Raw genomic sequence first — 26,333 nt, forward strand, 5'->3', positions numbered from 1 at the left:
TATGAGGCATCATGGTGCGCTAGGTCATATACGCAACGGACATGTAGACAAATCAAGCCTTAAGCATGGATGAATATCATCACTTACACGTTCTCTTCCATGACCAGAGAAGTAAAGATAAACGTTCAAATGTTCAAAGTCGAATCCCGTTTCAGCCCCGCAGTCATATCTTGGATGGGACCTGCATGTGTAAAGTGCGAATCCATGACGATACCACGAGTCTTTGGTCAGGAGAATAAGCAGTAAATCGATCCACCCGCAGCGTTCGCTGATCCATCGGGTTCCGTTACAGGCAATGGAAAACTCACTTTGACGTCGGGCTTATTTGTTGTTGGCTGTATAACACATTTAGGGAAAACTAACGAAAAAGGCATTCCGCAGTTCGCAGGTAAGGAGCCAATAAAATTGATGGTTTGGTGTTGATCACCGTCCAACATAAGCCGGGTCATATAGACTATGCAGGTCATGGAAAGTCAATGGGTTCACCTGTGAGACCTGGCATAAGTAAAAAATGTACATACAAAATTTCTTCCTGTTTGAGTACTTCACAACACTTTTTGCAATACGAACTCCGAATTTGATTAAATTATGGCTGAGATGGGTCACCGAATATACATACATCGAACAGACATCAGAAGGAAGGAAACGACGCCCCCAGATCACATTCAGCGCATCACAATAGTCTATCCCAGCAAGAGCTGATTGAGCGCGGAGGATGCTTGAATCTGGTGAACGCCATTGTTGTCGGTGACTATGCGCCACACTTTTTGCAAATATCCTTGTGATACCCGACAGGCAGGACGATATGAACTAGACATAAGGGTGATTACGCCCGCACTTTGCAAGCCAAATTAACTTGCGTCTCTCAATCTACATTAACTGTTATTCCTCCGTCGAGATGGGCGCGAATAGTTCAGTTCCAGCCGTATACAACGCTCCAGCCTATGGCATACTCTCGTTGGACGTCGTCTTGACAACATCGGCGGTCATTGGGCGGCTTTTATCGCGAAGAGTTATGAAGGCGAGGCCCTCTGTAGATGATTATCTTGCCTACCTTGCCTACGTAAATGGCCAACATACAGTACCTTTTCATGCAATGTGCTGACGGGTTTTGAGTAGGCTGCAAACATAGGGTTATTGATCTCCGGTTTCCTTCGTAAGCACCCATAGTACTCCATGTTTTGGCATATAGGGGACTAATAATTCAAAGTCACAGCTAGTGGAGCTCTCGATCTTGAAGATATCTCTGTCCAGAGTCAGTCAGAGAAGGATTTCACTATGCCTGTAGGGTTTCCTCTCCATTTTCTTATGGTCGTCTACTCACATGCATAGGTCTATGATGCACTTGCACTTCTCTACGTCTTCAGCATAACTTTTATAAAGGCATCAATTCTTTTCCTCTACCGACGCACCTTCACAATGCTTACGGCCTGGTTTCGATGGGCTTGGTGGGCCATTTTTGCCCTTGTGTTGATGTGGACTTCGACCTGCATCATACTGCTCGCTCTTCAAAGGACGAACCGGCTCCCCAAGGGCGGCTTTTCACGATTAGGCATATCTGTTACTGCTATTGTAAATGCTTTCACGGACTTCCTCGTTCTAGGACTGCCAGCTGTCAGGATAACGAAGATGTCATTGAGAAGAAGACAAAAGATTGCGCTAATTTCGATTTTCATGATTGGTGGAATGTATGTATTCATACAAGACATGGTTCATCCTCGGACATCAATGGTGTACTGCCATGCGACTGTCTTTGCAACCAGGTCTACATGTTTCACCTATGCCATGTGCTAACTATCACCAGCGCTTCCATTGTTTCAGTAATTCGAGGAACGATATTTTTCATAAATCGCGCAAATCGACTTAACGAAGCGTATTCGAATTATCTCGATATCGTACTTACAGCAACAGAATCTTCGGCGGGAATAATGTGCGCTTGCCTACCGTTGATGAAGCCTTTGGTAGTCAGGGCTACGCGATGGCTCCAGCGGTTACGTGGCTTAGATACTCGTCACCAAGGATGGACCACCGCATCAGGATCATCAGGGTCGGGGGCGATACCATCGAAGGTAGAACGAGATCGGTCAATTAGGCGGGTTGACGATTACGACGTCCAGCTACTGCCAGTAAGCCCCACGAGTGAGAGCACAAGTGTTCTATCCGGAAAAGACACTTGGCAAGGAATTGCCGTTGATCCAAGAGACGTGCAAAGGCCTTGCAAAGCGCATAGATGTTGGAGTCGCGGCAGGCTATGAGTAATGTTGTGCCTCTTTCCGATCCTATGACGGCATACCACAAGCCACGGGACGTTCGCAAGCGAACCCTCGCCCGCGCGGTATGGGCAGCACTGGCTAAATTCACCCCGGAGCAGACTGTCATAAGATTCGAGAGTCGTAATGTCGACAAGTGGCCATAGGTTTAGCAATGGGTTCGAATGGGTTCATCGACCCTTAGAAGCCCACAATCGGTCGCATTTCCGGACGTTGTTGTTGTCATCTTGCGCGACTTCGATCCCACATCTGTCCTGGGCACACGAACAGCCAATGTAATCCTATGTAATCCTATGCAATAGCCTCGGCACCAAACATAGCATTATCTCCGCCTTCGTACCGACCGTAACCCATGGCACCGTCGCCCATATCCGGCCTCTTCAATGCCGTGCCTGCTTTCAGATAGAGCACCAACCTGAAGGCCGTGTTTCCATTCAGGTAGTACCGATGCAATCTCTTACTCCGTAGAAATCCTAAACGTTCGTATAACTTCATGGATGCGGTGTTTGTGACCTCCGTTTCGAGCACGATTTCGTCTGCTTGTCGCGCGGCCATAGCATCAATCGCCATGCATACAAGTTTTGTGGCTATCCCTTTGCCTCGATGAGATTCTTGGACCGCAAGCATTGCAATATAGCCCCGGAAGGTTCCCGAGCGATGGGTCTCGAGTTTACATACGACAACGCCAATGAGCGCATTCGTCAAGGGGTCAAGGGCCTAAATGTGTTAGGTCAGGGAATGGAATCTGGGATTGAAGAGCCCTATTTGAGCCGTACCATAAAGCATAGATCTCCCCATTGGTAAAGGAAGTATCTATAGACGTATATGCTGTAAGGTTCAGAGAGATCCTTCGATATCAGCTGTCTAATTGCGGGGAGATATGTCTCCTCCTTGTCGCCTTCATACTGTATATATTGCAGCTCGCCGGAGGACGAGGCCTGCTTGTCGCTATCGTTCGCAATCGCCGACATGGCCGTCCGTCACAGGGCTCTGCCGACCGATCGTGTGTCGTCGTGGAATACGAGTACCTGGTAGAGGGGCAGATGAGGTTAGCATTCACGAAAGCTTGGGCTACTTGGCAACGATTAAGCTAGCCGCATGATGACGATCCTTTCACATGTCCCAAAACCTTTCGGCGCTGTCCCAAACACATGTAACTTAGAACTGAACCCAAATTTTAGGTCCCTTCCCAGTGAATTTTCCCCTGTGTGAGAACTACGACATAGATGTCTTTTTTGCGGCACCGCTTCGGCGGCGGAGGCGACTCGTCCACAGAACCGTCTCGAGAACCAACGCCAGATCCGGATCGTCCCCAAAACCTCCGCGTCGTCACAGCCGAGAAGCTTCAGCAACTGAAATCGAAAGATCGCCCGAAAAATGGGAAGAGGAAGAATTTCTGGATTTTTGGACTGGGTGGTGTGTTTGGACTGCTGGTAGCGGCCTTCTTCGCGGGCAGCAATGACATGATCGACCTCTCGGGCCTCGAGAGTATGAATCTCGAGAGCCTTTTCGATGTCTTACCCGCAGGATTGGTTCAGGATGCAAAACAGTTGCAGGTACGCAATGCGACTCTCATTTAGATAATGTAGAGACTACACCACCATCCGGTATCAGATTGCTAAATAGTCCAACTCAGTAGAAACAAGAACGAGACGCCGTGAATTACGACTCCTTCGCCGTCGGCCTCCACGCACGATCCCAAGGCATCCACGCTTTACACCCGGTTATCATGATTCCCGGTGTCATTTCAACAGGTCTCGAATCCTGGGGAACCGAAGAAGAGTCAAGGCCATACTTCCGCAAGCGACTATGGGGCTCGTGGACAATGATGAGGGCCTTGGTCCTTGATAAACCGGGTTGGAAGAAGCATATCATGCTTGACAAGAAGACCGGGATGGATCCTCCAGGCATCAAGCTCCGCGCCGCTCAAGGTTTCGATGCGACGGATTTCTTCATTACAGGCTACTGGATATGGAACAAAATCCTAGAGAATCTCGCGACGATCGGTTACGATCCTACAAATGCCTTTACCGCGGCATATGACTGGCGGATGTCATACATGAACTACGAGAAGCGCGACCAATTCTTCACGCGTTTAAAATCACACATTGAGATCGCCGTCCGCGTTTCGAACAAGAAGGTAGTTCTCCTTTCTCATAGTATGGGCTCGCAGGTGCTTTATTACTTCCTACACTGGGTAGAAGCAGAAGGGCATGGTAATGGAGGGCCCGAATGGGTCGAGGCGTATATCGACTCCTGGATCAATATCAGTGGTTGCATGCTCGGAGCTCTCAAGGGAATGCCAGCGGTTCTCTCCGGCGAGATGAAAGATACCGCCCAGCTCAATGCGTTTGCCGTCTATGGCCTCGAGAAATTTCTGTCTCGCCACGAGCGGGCTGAGCTATTCCGCGCTATGCCGGGCATCTCGTCGATGCTGCCCATCGGCGGAGATGCCGTGTGGGGAAACTCCACATGGGCTCCTGACGACAAGCCCGGGCAAGAGATCACCTACGGGAAATTCATCCAGTTCCGAGACAGCAATTCTAGCTTGACTAGCAAAAACTTGACGGTCGAGGAGAGTATGCCATTCCTTTTCCAGAACGCGGAAGGTTGGTACAAAGACATGGTCCAATCATCTTATTCCCATGGTGTGGCGCACACATCTAAGGAGGTCGAAGACAACCAACTCATCCCTGCCAAATGGATAAACCCCCTCGAAACTAGGTTACCTCTTGCTCCTCACCTGAAAATCTATTGCTTCTACGGAATCGGCAAGGAGACCGAGCGGGCCTATTATTACAGAGATGACAACGACCCATTCAGTAAGACCAACGTGACGATTGATACAGGTTACAGCAGCAATGGCAAAATCGATCACGGTGTTGTATTGGGCGAAGGCGACGGCACAGTGAACTTGCTGAGCGCAGGTTACATGTGCTCGAAAGGTTGGAAATTGAAGCGATTCAACCCGGCTGGTGTGCAGATTAAGACGTACGAGATGCCACACGAGCCGGATCGATTCTCCCCTCGCGGTGGACCAAATACAGGTTTGTAGTGCCAACCATTCTTGAAGACCGTCAAGCTAATCCACCGTAGGTGACCACGTCGATATCCTCGGACGGTCCTCACTGAATGACCTCATCCTCCGCGTCGCCGGTGGAAGGGGCGAACTCATCGAGGAAACCATACACTCGAACATCAAGAAGTATGCCGACAATGTCCAAATCTTCGAAGAGGAGTAGCGAAGCAAAGCAAAGAAATCCCATATTGTACGATATATATCATCACGAATTCTGGTGTAGCGCGGCGTTTTTGAATAGCATGGCCTTTTGTATTCTTGCGGGTGGTCGATTCGGACATGATACCTTAGAATTGGGGGGCGAGGCATTTTCTGCACATCTACGAGCATATAGCTGCATAATTACTAGTCAATCATATGTGTGTGTATGTAAGAATAATAGTTCCCTGTTCTGTATCAGCACTCGTGTACTCAATCGACGACATGAGATTTACATCAAATCAAATAATATAACTACAACTAAGAATACAAAACTTAAGATATATTTCGTTAACACTACACTGAACCACCACGGACCGAACTAAACAATTTCTCCACCTCAATGTAAATCTAAAGCAAAAAGACAACTCACAAAACATTCAAGGAGATACCCTCCTCAATTTATCCAAACGTTAAAACAAACAAAAGCACAAGAACCTCCCAGGAAAACAACGCAAAGAATATGCAAGCAAATAGCCCTCCCGTATTCGTTCCAGATGCACAAGATCCTCCCAGAAAGAAAACTCGCAAAACAGATCAAGAAATACTTCCTCCCAAACGAAAAGCACAAGATCCTCCTAGCCAAACGTAGATAATTTTACACAATAACATGATAACCACCCATATCCATCCCATATCATCGGGATATAAAAAAGGAATTAAGTGAAAAATTAGCTCGAAAGAAAAGGGTCTAGAGATGTGGAAAAGGAAAGGCGGCCGAAGTGATGTGACGCAATTAGGAGGCAGTTGTTGCACAGGGTGTTTCCGTTGATACGTCCGGATCACTTGTAGGAGTTTCCTCGACATTCTCTTCAGCACTTGAGGATGACGGTTTCAAGTTCTCTTCGGCGCTCGTCGGTGTTGGTTCCAAATTGTCTGCAACGCTCGAGGATGACGGCTCAATATTCCTTCAATGCTCGAAAGGGTTGGCTCAGCATTCTCTTCAGTGCTCGATGACGAAGACTGTGGCCATGTGAAAACGGATTTCATGACGAGTTTATTTGACGCCGATGCTGTGGGTGCAGGAGGACTGGGATCTGCGGGTTGAGAATTGGAGGTAAAGCTTGTGACAAAGGATGAAGAAGGAATAGGCACTGGATTTGTCGACGGAAAAGCAGTGATGAATGAGGTGACTGTCGAGGTGACGAAGTGTGTGACAGTTCCTGCCTCTACTGAAGTGATAGCTGGTGGTAGTGAGACTGATGGGGGTGTTGCGGGTCTAGAGGAGTAGGTAGAGGGGGGAGGCGATGCCCGAGGCATTGTACTTGAGTGAATGGCATTTGACGTTGGTGATACTGGAGGTAATTTACTCGAGAAGCCGACGTTCGATGTCGGAGAGCCCCCAGGAGGAGACACTGGCGAACTTGTTGGTTCGTAGCCCGAGGGGGTGTTCGTCGCTGTAGCCATCCACACCTTTAGCAACTCCATCGCCTTACTAAAAGAACACAATGATCAGCAAATTGTCATACCACATCGTTCCGCATTCAAAAGGTTGAACTTACATTGCTCGCTCTGGATTATTCTTCGCACACAAATCCACCCTCATATCACCCCGATACTCCCTCTCACACGCCAGACTCGCCTCCCCTTGTCTCGTCCTATCCCACGTATAGATCATCTTGCAAGGCTCCTCGCCATTACAGTATATCGGCGCACAATTCGTCGCATTGCCTCCATCATGGAGAAACGTCACCGCAACGCCGCCATCATACCCAGGACAATTGTCAACCTTATCGGTATGCTGAATCTTCGTAGCGTTCGCATCGACGACTCCGCTCTGTATGGTCCCACAGTCCAGCAGCGAGACATCGTAGTTGAGTCTGTGGAAGTCGTCGCCACGGACGGGGTCTTGAACCAGCGCGTATTCGAACTGCAGGATCCCGCCCGCTGCGGCATCGGTCGTGCGACCGAACTTCATCGATATACCCTGCCCGGCGAGTTTGTCTTCATCGGCGCAGTATTGGCCGTGCGGGAAGGTTCCGTTGACGGGGATGGGGCAGGTTATGCGGTAGGGTTCGGTGTAGGTGCTGTTTGCCTTGATTGGGATCACTGTGTCGTCGCAGGGACTGCTGAGTCCACCAGGGGTGTCTCGAAGTTTTGGTCCTCCGAGCGGCCAGACGCCGACTGAGCGGAGGTAGAGATCGTAGGCGCAGTTGTTCTGGACCACGACGTTGCCGAACTTGAAGCCGTCTTCCTTCTTCCATCCATAGCCTTGAGTGGGTCTTGGGTATAGTGATTCGAGCGTTGAGTTCGTAGTGTTTGCCTGGTAGTTAAATCCTACGCAGTATTTAGGAGAGGGCTCGTTGGGAATTGAGAAGGGTGGTAAGGTCTCGTTTGGACCTGCAGTGCTTGAAAGTGTATATAGAGAGAGTATTAGAACTGCCAACTTCGTTATCGTGGCCATATGTATCGTTGGTGATACAGAATACGCAACGGCAGTGAGGATTTTGATGAGAACAAGGAGTTGTAGGAGAGCACTGGATGGTGGTGCAGGAAAAAGTGTTCTAAATAGTTATCTTTTGTTCTTGACTATGACTACAGCAATAATACATGACTGGAGAGATGAGTCTGCACAGTCATCGTGATTCAGTACTATACATTTTGTTACCTAGATGTCGAATTTCTTTTTCAATATAGAATGATGATATCTCTTCAGCTTACTCTCTCTTCATACCAACACGGCCGATGCCACGCAGACCCCAAGCGAAAAGAACTCCGACGGCCGTGCTGAGAGCGAAAAGATACCAAAACGCAGCCCTGTATCCTTGCATCAAGGCTTCCGGGCTAGTTTTGTCCTCATGGTGACTGTGCTCTGTTATCGACGCCGCAATGACCGCACTAGTAGCAAGGCCCACGCTTTTGCCAATCTGTGCAATAGTGTTGAACACACTTCCAGCGAGCGCCTGTGTCTTCTCCGGGAAAACCTGAGTAATAACAAGATTCGATACAGTGAAGAGAGCGTCGGCACCGATGGGGTTCAAAAAGACAGCCGGGAAGGCGGCGGCCCAGTAGTTCCACTCCGGCTGGATGATTGCCATCAGGAGGGTTGCGATCGTGCTCAGGGCAATGCCAAAGGTGACGCACCAATCCGCTCGAACTTTGTGAGCGATGAGTCCCATCACGATGTTACTCAACGCTCCGGAGATGGGTGCTGGTAGGAAGCGAATCGATGTCTGGATTGCAGAGATCTCTTGCACTTCTTGGAAGAATAGTGTCAATAAGGTCTCTATGGCGTTGAAGGTACCCCAGATTACGAAGACGCCGATCGAAATGCAGGTGAAGATGCGGTTCCTCCAGAGGGAATTAGGAATGACAGCGGGCCGTCCGAGACGTTCTTGTCGGCCTACCCAAAGTATGAACGCTGGCACAAGGGCGATCGATATAACAAGCATAGCGAGCGTTCCTGGTTCGCGGATCCTCGAAGTGTTTCCGGTGATGGAGGCGAACGAGTAGGAGAGCATCGCCAGGGATAAAGCACCAATCAGGATGCCCACCCAATCAATGTCATTCTTGAGTCGAGACCACACTTGAACTCGCTCAGCTTCAGTCCTTTTGTTTTTGGGCAGCCCGAAGAAGGCGAGAACGAATACAATAGTGTTGATGATCGCCGATACATGGAAACCCCATCTCCAACCGATCTTGTCGTTGAAAATACCTCCGAGCGTCAGGCCCAGAGAGAAACCAATAGGTTGGCCTGCACCCAACGACGCAAAGGCGATATTGCGCCGTTTGCCCTCTGGGAACGTACTCGTGATAATAGAGACGGCGGTTGGCAAACAGAAGGAGATTGCAACACCAGCTAAGGCACGAAACACAATAAGTTGTATGCCAGTCTGGGCAAGACCGCAAGCCAGTGTAAATCCCGATTGGAGGAAGGTTCCAGTAAGATACATTGGCCTGCTTCCGACAACATCGGCAATAGATCCTAGTAGCAGGAGCGTACAACCGCAAGTCAATGCGTAGACAGATATTGGCCTTAATTTCAAGATCAGTAAATGCAACCACTCTTATCCTGGACATTGCACGTACCAAAGTAGTAGATTCGCCTCCAACTTCACATCTCGCGCCATGGTGGGCAAGATGACTGTGACCAGGCCAGAAAGTAAACTGCTGATGAAAGTTACACAGACAATTGTGACTAGCACAATCGCTGTGGTCTTCTTGTTTGGCACATCTATTGTCCGCGCATCGACCGGCTGATTGATAGGTCTAGTATCGTCTGATATATTAGGAGTCTCATCGCCCTTGGTTGATGGCTTTAAACCCGCGGGATGGGCTAATACTGATGGTTCGGGGTAAGCTGTGAGCTCAATTGATGTTGAAGTACGCGACATGTTTGTGGAGAACCGTCACTAGTAACGAGTATCGAAAGATGGTGATGGTGTAGGGCAATGTGGGGGACTTATAAGCTTATAGACTAGTAGAGAAGATTTTCTGTTCGCAGGGCGTGGAACGTGGAGCCCACGCCATACTAGGGACCGAGCTACGGCAGTTGGCGTGATGTTAGCAGGTTATGTAGTCGTAATTATTTCTATGTCGATATCAAAATTGCAGTAATCGCGCACATAGAGAATGACTTTGTGTGATGTACACCGTTCTTGTCACAAGGGCTAGCATTCATATATCTGATCAGATCATCGTCAATATGCCTATGCTCTGGTGCAAGGCCCAACTCATTACCAACCAACATATTTGGAAATACCCACAAAATTTTGTATTCGATACCTTTTGCTATAGATCTAGATGATGAACGTCGCTTGAGCCAACATCGGTTGACTGAAGTAATTCCTTAGGTATATTGCGTCGGCAAAGCGGTACTCATATTACCAGTGCTGATGGATAGATTGAAGACCCCTGTCACAAAGTCACACTATACGGTCGCGAACGTTTGCACAACAGTAACAGGTACAACTTTTGTACATAGTCAGATGCTGATAGGAAGAGTCCATGGCCCATATTGAAGTTTAAAAGTCCTCTTTTAATTTTTTCGCATATATGACAGTTCATCCTCGAATTACTTCATGACTTGGCAATTCTCCACTCTGACTCGACGCTGGCCGTCTACATTTCGCGTCTAATCGTTCGCTTGTACCACCAGACAGCTATTGCCACGCTATGCTTCCAACTGTAGAATAATGGCATCACTTCATACATCCAGATGATCAACACTCCCTTAACCGACCAACCTGAGTCCACTAGCCGGCGCACCTAATTGACACACCTCACAAACTTTGCAAACTGTGCCCTTGTACTTGCCGTGGTACTTCACTCCGTCATATGGACAGGCGACAGATGGGCTGCCACTATAAATGGGTGTGAAGGATGCAGCGCAAATATCAAAGTCGGCGAATTGATCAAAATCAATCTCGATCTGGTCAGAAGGATTCCTCTCGGCAACAGTCTTCACCCTCTTCGCCTGCTCTTTGAGTTTGGCGTTTCCTGTTCGGTCAAGAAGTGCGTTCGCAAAGTTGAGCGCAGTGTTCAGCTGCTTGTTCTTGTTTGCGAAAGTCATCGCGGCAGAGAGAGGCAATGATTTGTGTGGTCCCTCCAGCTCGGGGATGGTGAAGTATGCGGACAATTCCAAGGCGCGCTTTCGAGTATCCTCCGGAAGACCCGAGATGTCAGTTGCGCCCTTCACCAGCTGTCGTCGGGAAAGCTCGATAGACATCGCAAGGGTGTATTGAGCTGCTGTATGAATAGCCTTCTTCGCCTGGTCGAAAACATTAGTAAAGCTCTTGTCACATAATATGGCGTTCTTACCTCGGACAGCTCAGCCTGCGATGAGACAACGTTCACAATGAGCAGCTGGAGCAGCTTCTTGAAGATAACGACACCATCTTCAAGCTTGTTCTTCACCATAGATGCTTTGCCAGTGGCAAGTTCGGTAGCCAAAATCGACTCCAAATCTCGTGGAATAATGGGCAGAATCTTTCGGGAGTCTGTCTCGTCAACTGTTCGGCGAACATAGTTGACCAGGGAGGGCATGTTGGGAGTAGCAGGTAGGAAAGTACGCGTCGCCTGGTAGATTTCCTCGAATCGGCCTTCAAGTGGTGCGAAATTTACGGCGCCGATCTGTCGGTTGAGAAGTTGCATGGCAGTTTCGAAGGAGCCGGCAGCGACATGATCAGCTGCTAGAGGAGAGTTCCGTGCCCATAGATCGGCTTCGCTGCTTCCTGCCCCAGTCTCGGCACCCTCAACTTCGACGAACTCTTCCTCAGCCTCAACATCACCATCGTCTCCCATGTCCCAACCTCCAACATCATCATCCTCTTCGCCTCCAAGATCACCAGCAGTGGCTCCAGGTGCCTCGGCATCGCCTAGAAGATCTTCGTCTCCGAAACCATTGGCAGCTGGCTCTTCGGCAGCGATGCCATCGCCCTCGCCTAACAGTGCCTTCTCGAACACAGTCGAGGAAGCGCCGCGAGTGGGCCAGTTGGCTCTGAAAGTTGGAGCAATCGGCTTTGGTGGTGCAAGTGGCTGTCCAACAGGCGCAACCTTGATCTGGTCCTCGGTAAGGCCACTGGCTTCGAGTATTCCTTGCGCTTGTTCCTCAAGACCATGAGCTTTGGCGGTTGCATATGCTAGCGGGTAAAGATCGATCTCCTGGAACATTTCGATTCGGTTCTGGATATCTCCAAGATAAAGAGCATTTTGGAAACGAGCTGTGACATCACCCCGATGTTCAGCAATCTTGGCCATGCGCTTAAGCTTCTCGTGGTCTCCAGTAGTGAGATACAGGAAGGATAGCTTATCGAAATTGCGAAGCTTCTGGTAAGTCATTTCCACAACCTGATGGTTTCCGTGTGCAAGAGCCTCGGTGCTAAGACGCTGCCACAATTTCGGACGATCAAGCTGCTTTGCCATCTCTACCGCGACATCCAAGTTACCGCACTCAATGGCAAGTTCGAAACGTGTTTGCGGATCTTGTACGAACTGAAGGGCGATTTCTGGGTAGCCCTTCTTCTGAAGGTAGGAGATGATGCTCTGGCCAACAAGGCTTGAGGTCTTGATGATGTTCAACATCTCATCGTAGTTGCGCTTCACCAACGCAAGCTTGAATCGGTACTCTGTGGGGTCAATCTGCAAAACCTTCGGTTTGGCAGCTCGGTCCTATCTTCTGTTAGCGCATGGTTTTAGACTAAATGATAGAGATACGTACCAAGCAGTACACATTGCGGCCCTTCACTCTGACGAGATAGACGGTATGCTCTAGCGTACGAACGATACCGTTGTCGCCATTCATCAAACTGTACTTAATGTGGTTGAGAGTTGAGTAGAGGAGCACACCGGTGTCGTCCCATGTTGCGCTCTTGATCCGGATAGTCTCGTGCAAAGTGCTGACTTGCTCGAGGTTCTTGTTGGCAATTGTAACGTTGTGCTTGCTCAGGAGAGCGACGTGAAGGCCGTCAGAGGACCAGACAACGTATTTGACACCGTTGACCGCAAGTTCGGCAAGATTCTTCTTTCCCTGGATATCATACAATACAACAGAGGTAGGAGTGATCAACAAGAGATTACCTGTGCCTCCAAAGTAGACATCCGTTGTCCCGTGTGGGGGCTTGATAGTTTTCGTTGTCGAGTTCGACAGATCCTTGATATCGATCTGTTGGTTTGACTGGTTGAAAACAGCGAATCGATTTCGAGCAACAAAGACAGCCGAGTTGCCAGAGCCACGCTTGGTGTCTGTTGGCTCAACGGCCCCTGACGCATCCTTTGGAAGATTGATGAGCTCATATGTGCCGCCATCGGCAGGCGAAACAACGAGGATCGAGCGCTCCGCGGGGTTGTAAGAGAGAGTCCTAGGTGGTACCCAGGCACTTCCGAGCTTCTTCAGAGAGAGCATTGAGGGCGATTCAATATTCTTCTGGAAGTCATATGAGCGTACGTGTTTCTCCTTGGTGATGTAAAAGAGGTTATTCTGGTACACCGACGAAGCGGGACGTTCCCTCTCAAGCTTGAAAACCATAACACCATTGTCGTGTCCAGCGGCAAACAGGTTGATTTCTGGATGGGCAGCGATGACCCAGAATCGATCATTCTCCCGCTTGAAAGACTGTACGGAGGTGCGCCTGTTCAGATCCCAGACGCGGATGGTCTTATCCTCACCAACCGACAAGATCAGGTCCTGGTGAGGATGGAACAAGCACGCGGAGGCATTCTGGAAATGACCACGGCATGTGTCGACTTCCCAAGCCTTTGTCTCGGACATCCTCCACAGTTTTACCAACCGGTCGTCACCTGCGGATACAATCAAAGGGAGTGTGGGGTGGAACGCCACCCAGTTCACGCCTCGGTCATGTCCCTCCAGCACGAACTTTACAACAGCATCGGTATTTCCAAACATATCGGCCTGGTTCTGGTTCGCCCGCGCCATTTGATCCTCGAACGACATGGAAGTTGGTGCGGAATGCTTTTTCCTCAGACCGGAGATATCCCAAACCCGAACCGACTGATCTAGGGATGCGGAGACGATCAGGTCTTCCTTCGGATGGAATTGTGCGCACATGGTGTAATGGTTGTGGCCGGTCATCGTGCAAATGAGAGATCTGTTCTGCCAGTTCCATATCCGGATGGTCTGGTCATCAGAGGAACTCAAAATCCACGGCAATTCGTGGTGGAAGAAGACGGTGCGGACGTAATCCAAATGGCCATTGAGCGTGAAGAGACATCTCCGCGTCTGGTAGGACCACACTTTGATCTTGTAATCGTCACCACCTGAGACGAACCTGCAATTCCCTAAGTTACGAACATTGATCCCCGCGGATATCACCGAATGCTTACAATGGCTGGGTTTTGTGGAAATCGATGCCGCGAACCGGCCCATCGTGTTCTTCGAATCGATCTATCAAAGTTCCCATGCGGTAGTCCCATAATTGGATCGTGGAGGAGTGCAACGAAACGAGGATCCAAGGCCTACGGAGGAGCGGTCAGCAAGGTGCAATGGATGGGTGGAGGATGCGCAAATACCTTTTGGGGTGAAAAGCGATGCCCTTCGCCCTAGAGGACTTGGATTCGAACTATAGCCGGTGAGCAAAGCGCATGGAGATGGGTGGAGATCGAGCTGCTTACCTTGGTCAACATGGAAGGGGAGGAGGACATAGTGGAATGGTCGGGGGAAGCCGCAGCTTCGGAGGGGCCCAGATGGGTCAATCAGCAAGAGGGCAGAGCAAGGTTAGAGGTGTATAGGAGAAGAGATGAGGAGAAGAGATAGGAAAGGTAGGATAGGATGTCGGATCGTGAGGTCGGGTGAAGCTGCCCTTCACTGGAGCTGTGGTGTGTACTGGCCAAATGTTCAATGTGTCGTCTATTCGCAAATTTTGGCCATACCCGAAGTGGTCTAGCGGTGCCAATGTGCCATTGCTGGGATGGAACCCCTCATCACGTGACTCCGGGCGACTCGAAACCCTGGTGCTGAGTGACGGACTCTCTTCACCCTTAACACTCAACTAACACTTGACACTTACCACCGCCGACGACTCCCGACAGTGGTAGAGTGGCGGCCACCACCGAACATTACTTACTAGAGAACTCCGTATCTTGCCTTGTTGACACTACTTCTGCTCGTACTGCCATTTGACATTGACATTGACATTCATTCTGATGTTGACACACGACAATTGATCGACCTCGACGTCAAAGTAAGAATTGGCGAACTACCCATCGTCAATTACTAGTTTACTGCTCATGAATGATCGGATACGGGGCTGCTAAAGCAACGCAACCATCTCGAAATCTACAAGTGGAACACCTCCTCCACGAGAGCCTCACATTCGGCCACCGTCTGTCCGCAGGCCACCCCCCGGGACTCGCATGTCTGGCAGCCCAAATCTTGCCTCTTGTCGGCGTGGCTCGGTCTGCAAAGAGAACCAGTAGTCGAGCCAGTCCAGCCAGTAGTAGTGACCATTTCAATCCAGTCCAATCCATTACGGAGTAGATGGTCACGTAGTGTACTGTATGCTATGTGTACAGCGAATTGATGCCCCGGTCATCGCTTTCTGCTCTCTGCACGCCCCGCCTCTACACCAATCCGCACCGTCGCCAGCTGTCCATCGTCGTGCCAGCACTCCGTCCGGTCGCTGCACGTTGTAATTATGCGCTGCTCGACCATTGGGCCGCAAGTGTCGTGCTTTGATGCAAGGTGAGATTATTCGAGTCTGCATTGCACGCTGGCAGGATGCCGGCCGCTAACTAATTGTTGGCGACCACATATCCCATCCAGATATCGGAGCCATGGCATGGCAAGGCAGGGAACCATCTCTGCAAATTGACCCGCACTACAGTCGCCAACTCATTGCTGAAACGCAGGTAATATTTGGCTACATCCCGCACCATCCCAGATCTTCAAGGGATTTGTGAACACCGCAGGCCCGCCTCTTTCGTCGTCTTCTACTCTCCGTCTCCCCCATTCGACCATCACCACGCATCTCCCATACACATACACACACATACGCACACGCACACGCACACACATTTCCGACCTGACCAGCACTCTGTGGCTAATTAGGTCCTCCGACCTGCAATTCCTGCATTGCTGCCTATAGTATCTTCATTCCCTCCTCCCCCACGATAAGCCAAGCCGTCACAGGGCCTGACTTGTAAATACTTCGCACATCCCGCCCAATTCCTCGTCGCTCAGACACCTTTCTGTCAACACTTCCAAGTCACCTCTGGAAAATGATACTGTCCGCGAAATTCTTCTCTCACATAACCAAATTCAAACCCGACATTCGGCACCTTATACCTTAAAGGAATTCCGAATCACCCAATAAATACATTGTTCTCACCCACCACCTATTGACGTACCGCACCTTACGCCAGCCCTGCGGATAATCGTCCGGTGAACACCACCACACCACCACATCATGACGACCCACGATACTTTACCAACTCACGCCTTTATGAACGGGTATCACCCGTCTTCGCCGCCTATCACGCCTGGCTCACGGACGCATTCCCGCTACCCGCCGCAAACCAGCCATACCTCACCTTTATATAAGAATATGGGTATCGCTTCGCCTCCGCTGGAATACATTGAGCCTATCGGGCATGGCCCACAATTCCACTTCAGAAGGCCGCCTTCGAAGGATCGTTCTTCCCAGCCCTCGGTGGCCTCCGGGTTAGCTCACGCTGCAACGCCCGAGGAGACCGAGGATGAGTACGATTCTGACGATGAAAGTGTCTACGAAGTGCCGGCTCGCCTGGTTGATAGGCCCGATTTCGTGCTTGAAGAGTTCGACAGTGACTCGGACGATGATGACATTGAAGTTCTTCGCCCGTACCAATGCGAAGATGCCCGAAGCGAGAAGAGCGGAGGGAAACTGGAAGAGAATGGATTCCTCAACAAGTTCATGGAGATGAACTGCCAAGTAGGATCCTCGGATGAGGAAGAGCAAGAGCGAAGTTATAGACGGAAGAAGAAAAGATGGAGTGCTGGCGTATTCAAGAGAAGCCACAGCCAAAGTGTTGAGGGAGAGAGCAGTTATTCCGATAACGATCCGCTGGATGATGTCGATTTGACAGCTCGTCGACTCCGCCGCCGTGTCCGTGGTCCAGGTGACAGGAGAGAGTCTCTTGTCTTCATCGACAGGGGATTCTCGAACTCTAACAATATTATGGAGGTGGAAGAGCCTGACGAGCACGGCATACCACATACGAGAGGGCCACCATCGATCCCTTCCGACGATGGATTCACGCTCGACGAACTGCCGTTTTGGTTCGCAGATGAGCCAGTCCTGATCGAGTCGTCAAGCGAATCTTCAGACGAGTCCTCCTAGCGCTCTGTGAGCCTAGCAGTATGTGGTGGCTATACTAGATCCTTCGCGGATTTGGTGTTGCGCGACGCCTCGTCCTGTTTCTTCAAAACCTTTCCCCATTGTCCAGTGGCCGCTGGGCAAGGATTTCTTTTTTCTAAAATCTCTTCATGTGTTTACGAGGCTACGAAACGTTTATTGAGACATTCCAATTTTATCAACTGCATCCTGTTTTCTTTCTAAGCGCATGCCAATGTGTTATCGCAAAGTAGTGATTATGTGTCGTATAGAGATCCTGAGCAGGCATGGTTGCCGGGTGCCACGTCAAAGATGCAGCAGGGAAATTTTTAAATACCTCCGGTCTAAATTTGGACTCGCTGACCGAACCGTTGCCGCCAACGTCTTAGCGCGTCGACAATTGCCCGAATCGGGTATACCACATAATACTTGTAATTCACACCCAACACTTCACACAAAGCTTGGTTTTGCATCAAAGTACACAGACGTCAATCCACAAAATCCTCTGCTCGAGCGTTTTCAGCTATTACCTTGACTCATATTCACAAGACTATGCCCTGTTTCCCTGAATGTTGTCCTTTGGTGGATGCAGTCATCTTACAGTGGTTGTTAGGCTCTGGATCTACCACAGTGCGAGGACTACCCACAAGCGCCGTTTGTGCCACTACGCCGCTATGGTGCGTAGCGTTTCGATCACGTTGTATTTAAAGAAAAATCTATTTCACGATGCGAAACTTCTCGAAGGGAATAATCGCAAGCGCGCTGCACGGATCGACCAACTTCCTCTGCGGCGTCGTGGCAGTACCTGCGCCTCATCAGGCAGGGATAGTAGCAGAATGATCCAAGAGCCAGGCTGACGGCACCAGACATGTTTCTCTTCACCATCCAATCGTATTATCAGCATTTTTGTTCCAAACAAAATAAGCTCATTGCTAGCGTGTGGATTCCTTATGGGGGCACAGGCTTAGCAACGTGGAGAGAATGCTCCGGATACATTCCTTCCGAAATGACGATTACTCCACGCCTCCTAGCTCCAAGATACACAGTAGATATCACAGTGACTGTGAGGAAGAATGAAGATGTATAAAGTAGACTATAATCTGCAGTGATTGCTGATCTTTCTCATCACTACATCACTTGCATTTACAATATATCCCCAGTCACCTCTTTTCCTATCTTTCTATTTCCTTTAAGTCTTCTCTTTCCTAGGTTCTATAAGATCTCTTATTATCTATCTCAATCATAATGTCTTCTACCACCATGAAAGTCCTCATTGCTGCGCTCGCCGCCTTTGGCACAACCAGTGCTCTTCCCCAGCAGCAAACATCCTCCGTATCAACAGCACCAACGGCGACACCTACCTATGTAACTCCTCAAGACAACACCAAGCTTCTCGAAGAGCTCGCCAATGCCCCCTCAACCCTAACCCGCTTCAAACGTCTTCTCACTGTCGACGGAAAGGGCGAGAAGCTTCTTGAGCCTCAGCAACTCGCCGAGCGTACCGTTTTCGACTTCAACAACGCCAAACCCAACAACGGTGCTAAAGGAGGAGCCACAAAGTCCGCCGTAAGTTCACAACCTCCAGCCTCTCACACTCTCCCACCACTAACCCTTCCATCAGAACATCGAAACCTTCCCCATCCTCTCCGGCCTCGGTCTCTCTACCACCGTCGGCTTCCTCACAGGCTGCGGCATGAACACACCACACGTACACCCACGCGCCACCGAATTCCTCACCGTCGTCGAAGGCAGCCTCAACTTCGGCTACATCCTGGAAAACGGGCTCGTATCCGCAGGCCAGAACGCCGAGATCAACGGCACGCTCGCCCAGTTCCAAGGCACCGTCTTCCCCATCGGCTCCGTCCACTACCAGTTCAACCCGACGTGCGACAATGCGACCTTTGTGGCTACTTTGGACAACGCGGACCCGGGTACCTCGCAGATGGCGCAGACGTTCTTTGGGTTGAACCCTGATGTTGTTAATGCGACCCTCGGGTTCCCGAAGGCGGTGGATGGGAAGGATATTGAGAGCTTTAGGAAGCTGATTCCGGCCAATATTGCGCTGGCGGTTGAGGAGTGCGTTCGCAGGTGTGGTTTGTGAGGGTTGGGGGTTCGATGGAGCGGATTATGGATTGGGGAGTGTTTGATGATTTTTATATTTGCATAGCGTGGCGGCTCTTTCTTAGCATTTGCATTTATATCATAGCATAGTATTCTGTAATTAATTCATATATCAACTTCGAATTTTCGAACCGTATGTATTCGAACACTCACTGTCGTACGCAAGGACATCCTTCTCCATCTAAAGCAGTGCCACTCCCCCTTTTAGCCACACACGGCAAGTCCCTATCCATCATATGACCATCTCTTCCCAACAAAAATGACTCACAGTCATAGTATTGTTCCACCTTTGGATAGAATCGATCAGTTGTAGAGAAAGTATATATCCGTTCCCACGAAATGGGAGCCAACCAAACCATGGTACCGGGTTATTGCCAATACGTAAACGCAACATTTTTGGAAAACCAAAAGTATAAAAGTTCATTGAGCTCCCTGTTAAAATACCCTTTTTCTTTTGGTTCCTTAGCTATTGGAACGAGCACATAACTGGCATTTCCAACCTTTGTCATCTTTTCCACCACTTTTGATCACATTTTCCCAGTGGACCACTTTCTGTCTCGGACCCTACCTTTTCGACATCTACACCGCCATCACCATGTCATCCTCTACTCACAACATCATTGGAAGCAATCCTACAGAGTTCACCACATCCACCTTTCCCGACGTTCACGAGAACACAAGAGTTGTAGCAGTTTGTGCAGTCATGGACATCAATGATGCAGATCATGAGGAAGACGGCTGCCTTCTCTCCGATTTTTATCTCTTTAACGTCTTACTCCACAACCTTACTCCCAAGCAGACGTGGCTGAGCCTACTGGAACCGCAAGAGTTAGTATCACAGTACACGGAATATACGCACGGGAACAACGAAGACCAGAGAGTCGTGTTAAATCAGGACATTATCGATCAGAAGCTATTCACGCCTGTGCAACTGCTGAGTCAATATACGGCAGTTGAGGATTATCTGAGGATTCTGGGTCGTGAGGCTTCTGAAGCCAGTCAGAAGGGCGAAAAGCTGCTGGTATTGATATTTGGGCGCGGGCATGAAACCAGCAAGACTGTGCTTTTCGGACCCCTACCTTGCCCGGAACAAGATACTGACGAGTCCTGCCGACCAGAGCACCCGTTGCTTCTGTCCAGGGTACAGGCGGCGATGCCTGAAGACCTTCAATGGACTATTGTGACCAATTCCTTTTGGTTGGGGGGTTGGACAGTGACGACCAACAACATTCCAATACCAGACCCATGGGCGGAGGAGTTGGATTACGTAGATGTTGGATCAGAGGTCCTCGCCCTGGAGGAGGAAATGGAGGAGCTATCGCAGGAAGAGATTGGGATCAACGAGGGCTTCATTAAGCACGCCAAGAGACTCCGTTCAGAACTTGCAAGATTTACCGGCAGACATGGGGACATGCACAAGGTGACATTTCCAGGCATGATTGATGAGTGGATATTGTTCTTTGGCGAAAGAAGTGGAATCCCACTGGCTGATATCGAGGAACGATTCAACGCTTTACCACTCCGTCCCTTGTGCTTCGATCCGACCACCGCAACCCCGCCAACTAAGCACCCGGAGCAGTTACCAAGAGGAAGATTTTGTACTGCAAGAGCAGCGCGGAAACACGTCCTCAACCTCGCTGTCGAGTACGCAAACAGCATCCCAGGAAGGTCGAGCCAATCTGGGAACCAGGGGATCAGCTCACGCGTTGCAATATTGAACCAGGGCGTGGATACGTCATGGGAGCACATAGGTGAGACGCTTGCTCACCTAGAATACCGCCTTGGCTGCACACGAGCAGCGACGACGTGTCTCACTCTATGTGACATTCCTTTTCCCTACGGTCTAGCTTGCCACGAGTACGACCACAACGACTACATCCGGAACCGACATTGCCAGCTTTACCGTACAATAGGATTGGAAATGTATGAGAGGGGTATTTTTCAGCTTTTACCGTGGAGGGGGGCTCAAGGATGGATGTTTAATAAGCCCAGACAATACATCACAGTCGCTCTAGTCGAGCAGTACAAGCTCGACCCCAGGAATGGGCAAAGGAACTTGGTGATCTCGCTGGCAAAACTACAGTCAGTCGAGCCACTGATTAGCGCGCAGCTCTCGGAATCAAACGTGCGATTAGATGCCCTCGAATCGACTCACTAGACTACGTCAGAGACTCTACGGCTTTTCTCCGAGAAAGACCAATGAGACTTTGGAATGCACGAGCGGGCTCTCGGCAGTGAAAACACTGATTAAGTTGAAAACGTAGTGTACTGGTGATGTGGATTGGGAACGTTTGACTGTTTGCTGTTTGTAGTTATGGGCCCTGTTGAACTTCAGATACTTATTGGAAAAAATGAAGGGAAATCTCTGTTGACCAAAATCTTATTCGTACTCTTGCTAGTCATCTTCGAAATCAAATAACAGCCTGTTCGTTATGAGCAACCATAACATTCGTTGTGATAATAGTATCTCAGCTAGAATGCACAGGCGCAAAGCGTATGCTTGCATATTGAACGGCTTACGTATACTATGTACACTGTACAGTATGCCGCGCATAACACATTGTCATTTAGGAAAGGGATATGTATATGTAGTAGATAGATTAAAATTTCGATTCTTGTCATAAAACGTTGATGTGAAACAAGCAAGCAGAAATGGGGCCCCGACCTGAACGCCTTCGCCATTGCAAAGCCAGGTGCTGTGCACTGGCCGATCGCAATAGCCCGGGTATCATTTCCAATCATGCATTTATTAGTAGTATCGCAGCCCGTTACGCATTTGCCTGGACGACTTTGAAGCCTTCGGCGACCACCTTTTGAATCTCCTCGTCCTTGTGTTGTAGGAGACCCAAAACATAGGCTGCATCATTCCACTGCCTTTCATTTTCCGCACGAGGAAGTCTAGCAGCAATCTTCGTTGCAAGCTGTTTAGCATGCTTATCCTGTAGAGTATCAGTATGTGCGAAATGGTTAATATAGTCGCAGAACTCACCTTCTCAATGAACCCAGCTAGGAACTTCACGATTCTCTTGAATGCGTCCTCGTCCAACCCGGTATCTGCACTCAAGACACTGAACATGTCAACGAATTGGTTGTACACCGCGTTATCTTTCGTTGCAAGCTCAGTGAAGAACATGCGGGCCATATCTGCAATCTTCTTGTCGCTGTCTTCGAGACATTTCGCCATTTCACTAAGCTGCCCCTTAACTTTGACTTGACCGGCTAGAATAAGGAACGTAAGAGTCATGAGACAGGTTCGCTTGACGCTTGGATCGTTGTCATTTAGACGCCGGTACAGATAGTCGGTATTTTCGTCAATGAGATGGTTAAAGCAAACAGCCATGTCACCAAGTGAAACAACAAGATTGCTGCGGACCACCGCATCCTTTGACCGTTCAAGTATGGTCAATAGGAGCCCAAGATTTCCTTCGCAGTATTCAGAGCTGACACACATCAGCTTGGCAAGACAAAGTGCTGCTTGAGCTTGCAACGTCTGGTTGTTGTAGGAGGTGTTATTGGCACATATCTCGGAAACCATGGGCCCAAAATTGGCGAGCAAAGACTGCGGACCGTAAAGAAGCTCACGCTCTCGGATGTGTGCGATGGCCTCCGTGAAGTCGTCCTCGGTAGTTCCAGCCATGAGGTCCAACTCGTCAGCTTCTGCAGGTGCCGGTGTCGGCTCCTTACCAGATACCTTTCTCCTTCCCCTCTTGGCTGGTGTGGCAATTTCTGAGGCGACAGACTCGCGGATTGGTGCCTTCTTCTCCTTTTCGGCTTTTCGGCGTTTAAATTCAAGCTCGCATAGTTCTAGATGCACGATCTGTTTGATGGCGACATGGCCCACGATGAACAGCAGTTGAGAAAGCGCAAGTGCCGGGTTCTGTTGCCTTTCTTCAGGAACATCTACTGCAGGGCTTTCCGCAGGTGCATCTTCCATGATCACATCCTCGTCCGCCTGTGCGGACAGCTGGCTGGTTTCGTTCGTTTCCAGAGCAGTAGGCGGTTTCTGTTGTGCTTGGTGTGAGAACACGTACTTTGTCTTCCGCCTCAGAATCTCAGAACACAGAACATCGGGATGTTTGGACAGAACGTAGATAGCACTAATAGCTTGCTCAGCAACGCCGAACCACTCTTTGTTGTCCGAAACGATTTCGCACATAGCCGCTAGTCTGACTAGAACAGCATGATCGTTTGGCAATTTTACCACGGGTGTTGATGCAGCAGCAGCGGAAATCTTGCCTGGTGGTGGGCTAATGCGACGAAGGGCGATGCAAGTGTATCGAGCGAGGCCAAGGTCACGACGACCAAGCTCACCCAAGCCGATGCGCAGACATGTTTCCATCTCTTGTATTATGATATTGGGCTCGGCCAAGGCAAGCATACCAAGGACAATTATAGCACCACGTCGCTGGCTCTTTGATTTGTCCCTTCGCTGGTGACCGTATATCGCCCATAGCCGCTGGATCACTGGAGCCTTTACTAGTCCTTGTTTCATCATCGTACTGAGTAACTGTTCGAGGGACGTGAGTTCGGCAGGCGTGGTGCCGAATGTAAGACTGATCATATTGTTCGCGATGTAAGTAGCGGCATCACGATCGGGCGGTGCATCGAAGAACAATGCTTTGTAGCACTCAATGAGATGCGTTTGAACTCCCTTCCCTTCGTCGCTATTGCCTTTTGTCCAGATCAGTCGCAACATCCGCTTGATACCCATGCGAGCATTCTCAAACTTGTAAGCGTCGATGATGGTGAAGAAGTCCATGGCTTCGATAACTTCACTCTTGTTCTTGGAAGACAAAAGTTGGGTGACGATCTCCGCTGCATCATCGATTGCCCCAATGAAGTATAGAACCTCCTTGATTCTCTTTCGTGTATCTTGGAGAACATTGAGCATCTCAGTTGTGGCTGCCTCTTTTTGAGCCTTTGCTATGATTGCAGCCTTCTGTTCCTCTGTCATCTCGGCTGGGTGCTTTGGACCTTCAGTTATGGTAGCATCCACTTGCGTGGCATCGGCCAATGCAGACTCAGCTAGCGTTTGGTCTTCTGGATCGGACCTTTCGCGTAACTCCTCCGGAGGCTTGAGAGCGTTGATATCATTCTCGCATGCCTCCAGCTTCGCGGCCCATGCCTTCGCCGGGAGCAAACCGCCGTTGAGTCCAGAGTAGGGATGGGTAGAGACCAGCTTTCCAAGTAGTTTAATGGCATTTCGTCGTACATTGCTACTCTTGTCCTCGAGACTTCGTGTGGCAAGATCAGCGACGGCCAACCGCCTCTTGGGGAACTTCTGCTGTAGGTCGCATAGTTTTACATAGACTTGCATAACTCGACACCGGCAGTACGGATTGATGTCACGGAAACGCTCTTCCAAGACATCGAAGTAGATTTCGATTTGCGCTGCTTGATTCTCGCTTCGTTCTGCATCCGGCTGTTTGCTGATTAACGCGATCAGGTTGCCGCAAACCTCAATCATGGCGCATCGCAAAGTATACGACTAACAGAGATTAGCAATAATCTTCAAAAGATTTCGGGTGGTAGTACTTCGCTGTCAAGGAGATTCGCAAGAAGTGTCATTTGTTTCATGATGAGTTGTGGCGTCAATTCGGATACTTTGGCCAGGAAAGTGGAAACTGATTTGGGACCCTTGAGATCGTTGCTACTGAACTCAATCATACTCATATCCTTCAGCACCTCTTCAGTGAGCTGAGAATAATCGTACTGTTCCGATAAGATTTGCAGAAATTCGGCCATCGGTTCAGAGAGATGCTCGTAGTATAGCAGGCTCTGGTTGATAGCTATCTGGGCGTCTATACACACAGTTAGTTCCGAAGACGTTCTAAAATGATATTGACTTACCTGACGCATGGCCATGATGTTTGACAGCTATACAAAGCACTCGAAAGCAGTGCATTTTTATCGCCGTGCTTTTAACTCTGGCCTCATTCTCAAAGATCTGGTAAATTGGTTTGGTAAATAACTGAACAAAGGTGTCTCGCTCCGAGGTCGTCACGAATATCCTTGACAACTTCAGCTTCAGCACTTTGCACATGACCTCCAAAGCATTCATCAATTGTCCTGAAGCATCCCAGCTACCATCTTTTGCCAACCCATTTTTGGACTTGGCACCCTTGCCTCGTGCTTTTGGGGGAGCGGAAGCGGACTTTTCCAATGCCCTGGTTTCTACCGCAGATATTGTCCACCGCAACAAAAAGCCATAGATCTCCAATAGACGCTTGTGTACAGCGATCTCCTCTTGCTCATCTGCTTCTATATCGGCATGGACCAAGTCTGCTTGGGCGGATAACGCAGAGGGTATCAAATCGAGGATTTTGCTAAGTGTAGCATGGGGTATTTGTGAAGAAGACCTGTTTAGGCACATATGGTTAGTCTATGTTATAATCCATCTCCGTGAAGATAGACATAGAAAAGAGGACGTACTTGAGGAGGAATTGCAGTGTGTCGAAATTAGAGCTTCGAGTAATCGCATCCGGACTCCGGGCCACATCGTCAACCACTGGATTCAATACACTGTTGATCAAGGCAGGCGTCAGTGATTCTGGATCATGCTCGCAATCGACGAGCTCTGAAGGTGCCTCTGGTGTCGCGATTGTCGTAGGGTCGATGTCATAATTTTTCAGCGACTCGTTAATGTCGAAATCAATAGGCGCGTCCATGATGCCTATCGAGGCAATAAAAGAAAAGAGTGGTTAGAAAGAAAAGAGGGCAGGAAGCCTGTGCGAATGTACGAAAGGACGTTGTGGGGTGTTTTGTTGTTGTTGCACGACTGTCCCACACCTGCAGCCGCATGTGTCGCCGCTTTCCGCTTTCGCCGCGTCCAACCAAAACAGTTTGCTTAATCAGGCTAGCGCGCGGCGCGACTTCAATGTTATTATTGACTGTCCC

The 26,333-nt window shown here is 49.5% G+C and overlaps 11 protein-coding genes across 11 annotated transcripts; 6 read left to right on the forward strand and 5 right to left on the reverse strand.

The window, feature by feature from the left end:
• The first annotated feature begins 685 nt into the window (after window positions 1-685).
• BU24DRAFT_272779 (uncharacterized protein) lies at window positions 686-2,408 on the forward strand. The gene is made up of 5 exons (XM_033522607.1): window positions 686-1,063; window positions 1,120-1,156; window positions 1,211-1,284; window positions 1,333-1,688; window positions 1,805-2,408. Exons 1-5 carry the CDS (start codon window positions 899-901, stop codon window positions 2,253-2,255), a joined length of 1,083 nt encoding a protein of 360 aa, XP_033380573.1. The 5' UTR covers window positions 686-898; the 3' UTR covers window positions 2,256-2,408.
• A 153-nt stretch (window positions 2,409-2,561) lies between these two features.
• Window positions 2,562-3,241, reverse strand: BU24DRAFT_353214 (acyl-CoA N-acyltransferase; the record flags this gene model as incomplete). The annotated part of the gene is made up of 2 exons (XM_033523769.1): window positions 2,562-2,987; window positions 3,047-3,241. 2 exons carry the CDS (start codon window positions 3,239-3,241, stop codon window positions 2,562-2,564), a joined length of 621 nt encoding a protein of 206 aa, XP_033380574.1.
• A 255-nt stretch (window positions 3,242-3,496) lies between these two features.
• Window positions 3,497-5,512, forward strand: BU24DRAFT_412749 (LACT-domain-containing protein; the record flags this gene model as incomplete). Its single annotated transcript, XM_033526127.1, has 3 exons — window positions 3,497-3,826; window positions 3,910-5,317; window positions 5,367-5,512. 3 exons carry the CDS (start codon window positions 3,497-3,499, stop codon window positions 5,510-5,512), a joined length of 1,884 nt encoding a protein of 627 aa, XP_033380575.1.
• A 1,533-nt stretch (window positions 5,513-7,045) lies between these two features.
• Window positions 7,046-7,951, reverse strand: BU24DRAFT_485645 (uncharacterized protein; the record flags this gene model as incomplete). Its single annotated transcript, XM_033533393.1, has 1 exon — window positions 7,046-7,951. The coding sequence occupies one exon, from the start codon at window positions 7,949-7,951 to the stop codon at window positions 7,046-7,048; it is 906 nt and encodes a 301-aa protein (XP_033380576.1).
• Window positions 7,952-8,048: 97 nt separating this feature from the next.
• On the reverse strand, window positions 8,049-9,927 carry BU24DRAFT_426086 (uncharacterized protein). The gene is made up of 2 exons (XM_033528889.1): window positions 9,577-9,927; window positions 8,049-9,522 (listed from the first exon to the last, which is right to left on the reverse strand). The coding sequence occupies exons 1-2, from the start codon at window positions 9,879-9,881 to the stop codon at window positions 8,205-8,207; spliced, it is 1,623 nt and encodes a 540-aa protein (XP_033380577.1). The 5' UTR covers window positions 9,882-9,927; the 3' UTR covers window positions 8,049-8,204.
• A 372-nt stretch (window positions 9,928-10,299) lies between these two features.
• BU24DRAFT_397191 (Coatomer, alpha subunit) lies at window positions 10,300-14,810 on the reverse strand. Its single transcript, XM_033525336.1, has 6 exons — window positions 14,617-14,810; window positions 14,515-14,564; window positions 14,329-14,460; window positions 12,707-14,273; window positions 11,308-12,657; window positions 10,300-11,257 (listed from the first exon to the last, which is right to left on the reverse strand). The coding sequence occupies exons 1-6, from the start codon at window positions 14,644-14,646 to the stop codon at window positions 10,721-10,723; spliced, it is 3,666 nt and encodes a 1,221-aa protein (XP_033380578.1). The 5' UTR covers window positions 14,647-14,810; the 3' UTR covers window positions 10,300-10,720.
• A 1,110-nt stretch (window positions 14,811-15,920) lies between these two features.
• Window positions 15,921-17,610, forward strand: BU24DRAFT_426089 (uncharacterized protein). The gene has a single exon (XM_033528890.1). It carries the CDS (start codon window positions 16,410-16,412, stop codon window positions 17,319-17,321), a length of 912 nt encoding a protein of 303 aa, XP_033380579.1. The 5' UTR covers window positions 15,921-16,409; the 3' UTR covers window positions 17,322-17,610.
• BU24DRAFT_272808 (uncharacterized protein) lies at window positions 17,434-18,017 on the forward strand. The gene has a single exon (XM_033522608.1). The coding sequence runs from the start codon at window positions 17,545-17,547 to the stop codon at window positions 17,848-17,850; it is 306 nt and encodes a 101-aa protein (XP_033380580.1). The 5' UTR covers window positions 17,434-17,544; the 3' UTR covers window positions 17,851-18,017.
• Window positions 18,018-18,575: 558 nt separating this feature from the next.
• BU24DRAFT_353229 (RmlC-like cupin) lies at window positions 18,576-19,416 on the forward strand (the record flags this gene model as incomplete). Its single annotated transcript, XM_033523770.1, has 2 exons — window positions 18,576-18,881; window positions 18,937-19,416. The coding sequence occupies 2 exons, from the start codon at window positions 18,576-18,578 to the stop codon at window positions 19,414-19,416; spliced, it is 786 nt and encodes a 261-aa protein (XP_033380581.1).
• Window positions 19,417-19,820: 404 nt separating this feature from the next.
• Window positions 19,821-21,950, forward strand: BU24DRAFT_426091 (uncharacterized protein). The gene has a single exon (XM_033528891.1). It carries the CDS (start codon window positions 20,032-20,034, stop codon window positions 21,592-21,594), a length of 1,563 nt encoding a protein of 520 aa, XP_033380582.1. The 5' UTR covers window positions 19,821-20,031; the 3' UTR covers window positions 21,595-21,950.
• A 58-nt stretch (window positions 21,951-22,008) lies between these two features.
• On the reverse strand, window positions 22,009-26,200 carry BU24DRAFT_443521 (uncharacterized protein). Its single transcript, XM_033530589.1, has 5 exons — window positions 25,869-26,200; window positions 25,287-25,795; window positions 24,972-25,237; window positions 22,426-24,924; window positions 22,009-22,375 (listed from the first exon to the last, which is right to left on the reverse strand). Exons 1-5 carry the CDS (start codon window positions 26,102-26,104, stop codon window positions 22,205-22,207), a joined length of 3,681 nt encoding a protein of 1,226 aa, XP_033380583.1. The 5' UTR covers window positions 26,105-26,200; the 3' UTR covers window positions 22,009-22,204.
• Window positions 26,201-26,333: the final 133 nt, after the last annotated feature.

This window comes from Aaosphaeria arxii (genome assembly GCF_010015735.1).
Source record: "Aaosphaeria arxii CBS 175.79 unplaced genomic scaffold BU24scaffold_8, whole genome shotgun sequence".
Taxonomy (NCBI): domain Eukaryota; kingdom Fungi; phylum Ascomycota; class Dothideomycetes; order Pleosporales; genus Aaosphaeria; species Aaosphaeria arxii.

Excerpts from the sequence above, each read along its gene's own strand:
- BU24DRAFT_272779 (XM_033522607.1), top strand. The coding sequence starts at position 899 with ATGGGCGCGAATAGTTCAGTTCCAGCCGTATACAACGCTCCAGCCTAT. Across the intron at positions 1,285-1,332 it reads AGAAGGATTTCACTATGCCT|GTCTATGATGCACTTGCACT; the intron begins GTAGGGTTTCCT and ends TCACATGCATAG. Across the intron at positions 1,689-1,804 it reads ATTTTCATGATTGGTGGAAT|CGCTTCCATTGTTTCAGTAA; the intron begins GTATGTATTCAT and ends AACTATCACCAG.
- BU24DRAFT_426086 (XM_033528889.1), bottom strand. The coding sequence starts at position 9,881 with ATGTCGCGTACTTCAACATCAATTGAGCTCACAGCTTACCCCGAACCA. Across the intron at positions 9,523-9,576 it reads GAGGCGAATCTACTACTTTG|GCCAATATCTGTCTACGCAT; the intron begins GTACGTGCAATG and ends CTTGAAATTAAG.
- BU24DRAFT_443521 (XM_033530589.1), bottom strand. The coding sequence starts at position 26,104 with ATGGACGCGCCTATTGATTTCGACATTAACGAGTCGCTGAAAAATTAT. Across the intron at positions 24,925-24,971 it reads CGAATCTCCTTGACAGCGAA|TCGTATACTTTGCGATGCGC; the intron begins GTACTACCACCC and ends AATCTCTGTTAG. Across the intron at positions 22,376-22,425 it reads TAGCTGGGTTCATTGAGAAG|GATAAGCATGCTAAACAGCT; the intron begins GTGAGTTCTGCG and ends GATACTCTACAG.
- BU24DRAFT_272808 (XM_033522608.1), top strand. The coding sequence starts at position 17,545 with ATGCCAATGTGTTATCGCAAAGTAGTGATTATGTGTCGTATAGAGATC.
- BU24DRAFT_397191 (XM_033525336.1), bottom strand. The coding sequence starts at position 14,646 with ATGTCCTCCTCCCCTTCCATGTTGACCAAG. Across the intron at positions 12,658-12,706 it reads GCCGCAATGTGTACTGCTTG|GACCGAGCTGCCAAACCGAA; the intron begins GTACGTATCTCT and ends AACAGAAGATAG. Across the intron at positions 11,258-11,307 it reads CGCAGGCTGAGCTGTCCGAG|GCGAAGAAGGCTATTCATAC; the intron begins GTAAGAACGCCA and ends GTTTTCGACCAG.
- BU24DRAFT_426091 (XM_033528891.1), top strand. The coding sequence starts at position 20,032 with ATGTCATCCTCTACTCACAACATCATTGGAAGCAATCCTACAGAGTTC.
- BU24DRAFT_426089 (XM_033528890.1), top strand. The coding sequence starts at position 16,410 with ATGACGACCCACGATACTTTACCAACTCACGCCTTTATGAACGGGTAT.